The following is a 9,461-nucleotide window of genomic DNA, read 5'->3' as shown; positions in this document are numbered from 1 at the left end:
TACGAAGATCTTTATCGGTCAAACCACATAACAACATACGTTGTTCCCTTTGTCATCGGTATGTTACTTGCCCGAGATTCGATCGTCGGTATCATCATACCTAGTTCAATCTCGTCACCGGCAAGTCTCTTTACTCGTTCTGTAATGCATCATCCCGTAACTAACTCATTAGTCACATTGCTTGCAAGGCTCATAGTGATGTGCATTACCGAGAGGGCCCAGAGATACCTCTCCGATACACGGAGTGACAAATCCTAATCTCGATCTATGCCAACTCAACAAACACCATCGGAGACACCTATAGAGCATGTTTATAATCACCTAGTTATGTTGTAACGTTTAATAGCACAAAAGGTGTTCCTCTGGTATTCGGGAGTTGCATAATCTCATAGTCAGAGGAACATGTATAAGTCATGAAGAAAGCAATAGCAATAAAACTAAACGGTCATTATGCTAAGCTAACGGATGGGTCTTGTCCATCACATCATTCTCCTAATGATGCGATCCCGTTCATCAAATGACAACACATGTCTATGGTCAGGAAACTACATCTTTGATTAACGAGCTAGTCAAGTAGAGGCATACTAGGGACACTCTGTTTTGTCAATGTATTCACACATGTACTAAGTTTCCGGTTAATACAATTCTAGCATGAATAATAAACATTTATCATGATATAAGGAAATATAAATAACAACTTTATTATTGCCTCTAGGGCATATTTCCTTCAGTGTTGTAGCTGGTTGTAAGTTTACATCCACTCATATTCTCTCTCTCTCCTCCAATTCATCACAAATCCGATGTGACAACTCTTATAACACTCTTATATCACCTTATTATACTTATTCTAAAGTAGTATATATTTGTAGCTAACTGTTTTATCTGCTGGCTATTAGATTGGTTGTAGGTGATATGACGGTAAGATATAGTCAGCGGTTCAGGGAGAGCCGTTTTGGCTCTGGGAAGCATATGCTCCTGAATGAACAGGCAATTTGAAATAAATACTAAAAAGGTGAATGTTTATGTAGATGTTTGCCTTAATGTAACAAGTGTGCTCGATAATTTTCATGTGAAACAGGATAACACTCCTTCATCAATAAAATAACAATTTAGGTGTGACATTTGGAGTTCGACTTGTATTTTTTGCACAAATGAAAATTATAAAGCTTTGCACCTAAAAATTAAGAAGTAGATTTGAATGTGACCATGAACAAATCTATCTGTTTTTTTACATTTGAAAAAGCAATTTTGGCACGCGGGCATGTGATGGGAACCGATAATTCTAAGGCATAGCCTAGTGGTGGGAAGGGGCTGATGCCTTCCCACTCACCCAGGTTCAAGGCATAGTACTTACGCACCTACAAAATCTCATTATGGTCACTCCCCCCAACCAATCTTCCACTAATCCCCCCCCCCCCAAAATTTTTTCCTGTCTCAAGCTATCAAAAAAAAAGTGTTGCCTTCTCATTCCATAACAACAATCCTGTAAAATTTGCCCATGGATGTAGCGTCATATGGTCTTTTTTAGGATTTTTGAGCAGTTAACTCTACCATCGCCCTTGCTCTCAGACGGTAGCATCATGGTCTTTTGTATAATTGATTGGCATCACCTGAAGTTTGACACTTCAAATAGGATATTATGTTTAACAGTTTAGTGAAATGATAGGCGTGCATTTTCTTTTTTTTTCTCTAGAAAGAAACAAAGGCTCCCTGGTCTCTAGGGTTTTTCTGCCTGTGGGGGCTCTATTTTTGATTTGCATTGTCTCCTATGGCCTTAGGGCCGTGGAGGCGCAATGGATCCCGACCCATGCTTGCCGGAGGGCTCATGCTTCAATTTTAGGTGTTTTTTTAGTATGTTTAGCGCTTTTGTCCTGTTCGTGAAGGCGGTGTGGCGGCGGCACTCAGAAGATGAAATAAGGTCCCCATCCCAGTAGCTCGTCTTGCATCACCGCGGGGGGGGGGGGGGGGGGGGGCTCACGAGATTCGGTCGGTGTATCTGCGCGGATCCGATCTTTGTTCATCTGTGTTTATGTGTCTAGTGGTTGGAACACTTCGATCTACACTGTTCTTCATGGGCAGGGTGGTTGTTCCGGTGTATTGTTCCTTTGGGGTCGTAGCATGACGACTTCTTCATTGTCAACCACAACAAGGCTTGTCTGGCTCCCGCGAGGGAGGGGCGATGATAGCAACGTGCTTTTAGCTCGCTTACGTGCTTGTAGTCGTCGCTAGATGATCTACATACATTGATGCAATTTTTGTTACTTCTATGTTCTTTGCTGTCATGATGTTTGATGAATAGATGGAAGTTTTACCCGCAAAAAAAGTTTCATGAAATGAAATTGGGGAGGGGAGCCATTTGATTACCTCTTTACGGTTTTCAATCACATTCTAACAAGAGCTGATTTTCACACGGCATGACAAGATCGATGTGGAACACACATCTGTCTCAATCTATCGTAAAAACCCCAAGTCGTCGGGAATTGGTCGATTGGAATATGGACAATCGAACAAAAAATAGAACACGCCGGACCCGTGCATCACGCCGGAAGCGCAGCTGCCACTCGCGAACAAGCACGAAGCAAATCCAAGAGAGAAAAAAACAGGCATGCACCGTGCATGGCGAATTATCTACGCGCTCTGCGCCTCCAAGAAGGCGTTGAACTCGGCCCTGGCCATCGCCAGCCGCGGCGTGATGCACGGCGACGTCGGGCACGACGCCGGAGGCGCCGCGGTCGTCGAGAACCTCACGTGCCGCTGCGACGCGGACGACGTCCTGGGGGCCGAGTCCTGCCGCTGCGACGCCGACGCCGACTTCTTCAGGATCCCCCTCGGCTCGCCGTCGAACGCGGACGCCGTCTTGGCCGGCGACGCCGGCTCATGCCGGCGCGAATCCGACGCCGACTTCTTCAGTGCCCCCCTCGCCTCGCCCTCGAACACGAACGCCATCTTGACCGGCAAGTCCGTGTCGTCCGCGCAGCTGATCTTGGGCACCTCCATCGCGAAGTCCATGTCGACGTGCGTCGGCACGACCCTCACCGGATGCGGCGGCGGTGGCGGGCTCCACGACCCGCACTCGAACCTCTCCAGCTCCGCCATCCGCGACACGCTGCTCCGCCGCCTCGCCCCGGAATGCTGCCTCTGTATGCTCGACACGACGGCCGCCGCGGAGGGCGACCCCGGCTTCTTCTTTGCGAAGCCCGGGATGAACATGCACAGCACGCCGCACGTGAAGCTTTGCTCGTCCTCGTCGGCAGCCTCGACGTAGGGGACGGGGACTTCGTCGTCGTGCGGCGCCATGGACCTGCCCTCGGCGCGGGACGCGCTCCTCGAGAGCGTGGTGGGAGCCGCCGACGGCGAGGCGGCGTAGCTGGCGAGCGCGGCGGAGTGCTGCCGCGCGAGGGAGCGCAGGGCGGTGACCGTGGCGAGGCTGGGCGCGGCGGGCTCGTCCCGCTTGGCCGTGGCGCTGTGGACCGGGGAGGAGGTCGCGGAGCACGGCTGGCTGGCCCCGACGAACGTGGGCCGGCGCAGCGGCGGCAGGAGCGGGGACGACTGCGCGACCACCTCCGTGAGTACGGACGGCGCGGAGAGCGGCGAGTCCGGGTCGGCCACCATGCCCAGGTGCCGCAGAGAGACCGGGTCCACGGGGATCTGCCGCTCCTCCTCCATCGACGGCGACACCGGGCTCTTGCCGCCGTCCTCCGCTGCCGCCGTAGTGCTCACGGCGGGGACAGACACGGGCTCGTCGGCGGAGTGCATGGTGGGCTGGGCGTTGTCGTGCGCTCCTAGGATGGGCTAGCTACTCCGGCTGCGGTGCATGCACGAACTGAACTGGCGAGCTGGCGCAATACATACGCGCGGGACGCTTAAAAGAAAGGGAAATGAATCAACTAGTATTTGACTTTGGGTGGTGCGTACTTGGTATCGTCGTAGTGGAGAGCATGTAGTGGCTTAGGGGCGGCAAACTCCGGTGCATGGACGCTACTCCTAATTCGTGGCGGCTTAGTGGTTCACCATGTACATGTGTTATTGTGGGCATTGACCTTTCTCATGCAGAGAATTGTGATTAATCATGAAGTCGAGGTATCACGATTCATTTAAAAGATATCTAGGAAAAGAAGATGTATTAAAAAGAGAGAGAAAAATGGACATGGAGTTTCTGTTCCTAAGCTCACATGCACTTGGATGAACAGTAAAATCTAAAAGAATAAAAAAATATGATAAACATTGACGAATGTTTCATCTACATGCAGATGTCATGATGGATGTACATTCGTGGAGGTCTGAAAAAAATATGCTTCGAGAAGACTAGTTTTGGTCTTTTTGACACATTTTGGAGTGTCGATCTTCCCCCAAACCTCTACGAATGTTATTTCATCACGGAATTTTACACGCAAGTGAAATATTCATTAGTGTTCATAAAAAAATCTTACTTTTACTATTCGCCAAGGTGTATGTGAACACGGGATCAAAACATCACTTGCAGAGAAAAGTCCACATTAAACTCCCAACTTGTCATTCAGTTTGAATTTAAACCTCAACTTCAAAACCAGTTATCCCACACTCTTAACTTGCCACACTGTTCCGGAGAAAAACCCCGCTCGGTTTTGACTGGGGCAACACCATGTCAACTCTCCTTACATGTGAGACCTATCCAATAAATAAATAGAAGACCTCTCTCTCTCCTCCTCTCCCGCATTTCCTTGCGTTTCCGAAGATCGTTCCAAAATTGCAAACTTGAAGACGGGGAGAGAAAAAGGGACGTGTTTTTGGAAAGTATTTGGCTTTCCAAACACGAGGAAGAATGTTGGATATCTTCCAAATCCATTTGGTGAGGAGGAATAAAATTTGGATCCTATTGTTCGTGATGCCTAGACCACCTTGACAACCCCTTCAACTTGAGGATATCATGGCCAAAAGCCAAGCTGCAAATAGTGGTAGAGGGGACTCTCGTCAATTATAACCATGTATGCATGTATGTATGTTGGCTGCCTTTTTGTTTTGAGAAACATGGACACTAAAAGCATCTCTAGCAGACCCCCGCATAAGTGGTTAAACCCGCAAAAAAATTGCGTTTTACAGTTTTGGACGAAAAAAGTGTCCAGAACAGAAACCGTAAAAGTAGTTCAACCCGTAAATTTTTTAAGGACCACCGCAAATGCACACCCGAAACCCTTATCTTTGGAGGTTGGAAGGCCGGATATAGGGGGGCCCGTATACCGGTCAAACCTCGTCGGAGCAAACACGCCGCCGCGGAGTTTGCCGGAATCCGCCCTAAACTCGCCGGAATTCATCACCGCACATCGGAAAAGGCCGCTAGACGCCGCAATCGATCGCTGTCGGTTCGAATTGGACGAGCTCGACATCGTCGTGGCCTCCCATGACCTCAGCCTGGCCGCCGGAATCCTCCCAACGCGGCAGGCAAAGGGGCACGGCTCGCCTGGCAATAGAGTAAGGTGCGGACGACGGAGGCGACGGGGCGTGGCCGGCAAGGCTGGGCGCGGACAACGAAGGCGACGGGGCGTGGCCGGCGAGGCTGGGCGTGACCGGCGCGGTGATGTGGCGCGACCGGCAGGGACGGGGCACGACCGATGGGCGATGGGACGCGGCCGACGGGCGACGGGGCATGGCCTACGGGCGACGGGGCGCCGCCGGCTGGAGGAAGGGACGGCGACGGCCGGACTGGAGGAAGGAGCTCTTTATTCCAGTTTTACAGTTTGTTTTACAGTATCTGTTCGGCCGCGCTAGTTCTCGACCCGCAAACGCGATCTTCGTGAAACTGCAAACGCGTTTTGCGGGTCAAGTTTTTGCGAGGTCTGCTAGAGTTGCTCTAACACACACACACACACACACGCACACACACGCACACACACACGCACGCACACACACGCACGCACGCACGCACGCACACACACCCCGTCCCTGCAGGACTTGAACAAGGGTGGATTGGTTCCACGACAAAGAATCTAACCATTCAAGATATGGATATCTTTTTGTTGGGATGGTATCTAGGCCCAGTTCTTTTGGTGGTTTCTCCCGGAATCTTGAGAATTGACCATCCACCCAGCTTCTCCCAGAATCTTGAACCCATATCTTTTTTACAATCCTATCTAGTTAGGATGTAAACAGCTAGGATTGTCAAAAAAATATGAGTTCAAGATTCTGAGAGAAGCTGGATGGAGGGTCGATTATCTAGATTTTGGGAGAATTGGCCAAAAGAACTGGGCCCTAAACCCCCTCTTCCGCCACAGGAAGATACCGTGGTTATTAACCACATGGGTGAGGGAGTGCTTTGCCATTTTCAGGTACAGTTCTTGGAGGCGCAACACTAGTGCACATTTTCATGGCTATTCTTCGTTAGTGTGATTCTTGCATTGGTAGCCACTTCGGCTCTCATGGATTCTATGGACATCGATATGTCAAGCACTAAAGATCTGTCAGCAATTAATTGACTTGAGTAATGTCTGATTTTCCTCTCTAATCCTGGTGCGATGCAGGACTACGCGTAAGCCAAAGCAGACGCCTCCCAACCCTAGCCGCCACCGCAACACCTCCCGCCACCTCCTCGGCCCCCTCCTTTTCTCCGCCTAGCGGCCTCGTCGGCGACAAGAGGGGGGGAGTGGGGACCCGTCCGTCTCATTTTATTTTTCCTAGGTTTTTTTTCTCCAGCGACATCGATGAGGTGGTGGCGACGATGGCGTATTCGAATAAGGTATCTCTGGTCTCTCCCTACCTCAACGACGTCCGGTCTGACGCCGATGAAGGGCTTGTGAGAGCTTGTGTCCCCAGGTATGTTGTTTCCCTTCAGACTTTGGCAGTTCATGTGTCTTTCAAGGAGAGATTTTGGCTGGCTATTGGTGTGGCGACTACGACATCTTCTTCCGTGTTGCTATGTGGCTCAGAGCGGTCTCTCCACCCTCTGTGCTGGAGGTGATGGATTGCAAGTCTGTTCTGCATGGGATGATGCTCCTGCCGATGTTGTTTCAACGATTTTTGGATCTCATTTCAAGGGGCAAGTGGTTGTTGTGATCTTCAAAGCCTCGTATGGTTGGTGAGGGTGTTCATAGGTGTCGCTTTTCTTTACTGTTGTTCGGTGCAATTTTCAAACTCTAGTAGGTGACGCTCAATCAAAGGAAAAAGAAGACTAGTATGCTTTTAATGTATTTTTTATTCCTACGCCCAGTTGTCTACCCATTGTATTGGCCTTTGTTTTCCTTGATATTTATCAAATTTATTATGCCCTTTAGGTGTATTTATTCAAAAAATGAGTAATGTCAGATTTCTAGCTTCCTAATGGCATCGGCTTAGAGTGCCTTGACACTGTCACATTAATTCCTTTAGTATTAACATAAAACCTAGTTGGAGTCTCGTGATTTGAACACCTTAATATATGCGAAAATAGGGGAACTAACTAGAATTGGCTGAGCCCCAGGGTATCCTGTGGCTGCACCTTGGGTCCTCCAGTGCTGAGGAGATGGTCGGGAAAGAAGGGAAACATCAGAGTTACGTGATGAGTAGCAGCAACGATGTCAGCACTGACCTTGCGACAGCTGCCGTGGAAACAACTTTTGTCTCCTCTAGCACCTCGTTAGGCTGTGTTCGGTTGAGAGGGGTTTGGCAGGGATTGAAGTGGATTTAATCCTCTACAAGTCAAAACCTCCCCAAATCCCCTCCAATCCTCTTGTGGAGGGGTGTAACCGAACAAGGCCTTAGGATTGGTTTTTAGATAGGGGACGTAGCCTGCCATGCGAGATCATTACTGTCTAACGGGAAGTGTCATTTTTCTTTTATATTGTGTGCTAGAGAGGCGGGACCAAGCCCAAGTCGTTGGTTCGGTGCCCCCGACCAAGGCACATATGTGGGAGGTTTAGTTCCCTTCTTCTCTCCTGGTTTGTTATAACTAGAGATCAATTCCAACATCAACCGCTAAAGATCTTCAGCAGTTTGTTGTAGAGCAAAGGTCTGAGGAGTTATCTTGGTGCCTCAATTGCTAATTGTGTTGTTTGGTATATATATTTTCATGACAAGTTGTGAGAGCAGCATAGTCACATTGCCAATGGTGGATTCCTTAATATTAGCCACCACGTGGTAAATTCCGTGTTGCCTTCTAATAGGCTCCAGGTCAATAACTTTTCTGAGGAAAATTCAGACTCAATATACTATATTAACGCTAGAAAGATCACTCTCTAGCTATCTCGAAAGAAAGGAAGCTTTTCCATTGACATCTCCTTTCAAATATTCCCAATCACAATGGTATTTTTGACAACTAAAATTTATGGTAATTTTAGAGCTATATCCAATAGTTACATAAAACTACATCACGGTTTTAATATGTGATGCCATACAGGTCAAAAAATTGTAAGACAATTTTAGTGGTTTGGCGCTTATGCACCAAATACAAGCCAATTGGTACGCAATGCCTGCTGTAGTTCCTATGTGGGCCGGCCCATTGCAGGCCTTTTTACTAGCTGATGGTTTGGGGAACCTTCTAGAAGGTTTCCTTGGTTTTCTGGGCAAGCAGTTGTGATTTTTTTTCTCCAGTTTTGGTCATTTTTTATATTTTATCTTGTTTCATTTTTCTTTTTCTTTTTTACATTTTGTATTTTCATTATTTGAAACATGACCATTTTACAGATTTATGGGGAAAATTAACTGTTTTTCAAATTCATGAACTTTTTCCAAAAACATGATTTTTAAATTCATGAATTTGTTACTTTTTTCATATTCATAAACTTTTTCAAACTCGTGAACATTTTATTTCAAAATCATGGTCTTTTTAGATCCTTGAATGTTTTTAAAATTGTGAAAAAATATCAAACCTATGAACTTTTCTAGATCTGTAAAAATCAAACCAATTTTTTTTGTGCTAGTGGAGCTTTTTTTCACACGAGAAACCAAGAAAAAAGCACACAAGTCGATCGAACATAGCCAACCAGCGAGCGACCGTATCGGGCCTAACCCGCTGAACGTGATTCAGGACGCACCAAAGGCACGTATAATAGTGGCATATAAATACAGATGTCTAGGGCTGGAATTTGAGCCGAGTTGAGCCAGCTCGGCTCGACTCGCTAGAGCTCGTTTCGTTAACGATCTAACTCGACTCGACTCGTTACTATAACGAGCTCAGACTTAAAATTGGCTCGACTCGTATAACTCACGAGTTGGCTCGTCTAGTTTGTTAAGCTCGTTAAAGATATAAACATAAACATAAAGCCCTCAAATATGATAAAAAATAATTATGTATATATTAAACATGTATATCATTAAACAATTGTAATTTTCTTGTAATGCACGAGTCTCTTAGGAGGCTAGGTCTTCAACGGCTGGGCCTTGTGTTGTGCGTCTGGGATGTAGGTTGTTGAGGGGCTGATCTTTCTTTGTATTGGGAATGTCTGATCTATTTTATCGAGCCTAATGAGTTACACGAGTACTCTTTAGATTGCATCGTTTAGCTTGGTCTATAA

At 47.5% G+C, this 9,461-nt stretch overlaps 1 protein-coding gene across 1 annotated transcript; it reads right to left on the bottom strand.

The window, feature by feature from the left end:
• Positions 1–2,379: 2,379 nt before the first annotated feature.
• Positions 2,380–3,892, bottom strand: LOC125523556 (uncharacterized). The gene has a single exon (XM_048688584.2). It carries the CDS (start codon positions 3,754–3,756, stop codon positions 2,629–2,631), a length of 1,128 nt encoding a protein of 375 aa, XP_048544541.2. The 5' UTR covers positions 3,757–3,892; the 3' UTR covers positions 2,380–2,628.
• Between the last annotated feature and the right edge of the window lie 5,569 nt (positions 3,893–9,461).

Source organism: Triticum urartu, chromosome 7A, assembly GCF_056163025.1.
Source record: "Triticum urartu cultivar PI428250 chromosome 7A, HENAU_Tu73, whole genome shotgun sequence".
Lineage (NCBI taxonomy): Eukaryota > Viridiplantae > Streptophyta > Magnoliopsida > Poales > Poaceae > Triticum > Triticum urartu.
Note: the sequence above shows the minus strand (reverse complement) of the source record. Positions and strands in the feature narration are given on the sequence as shown.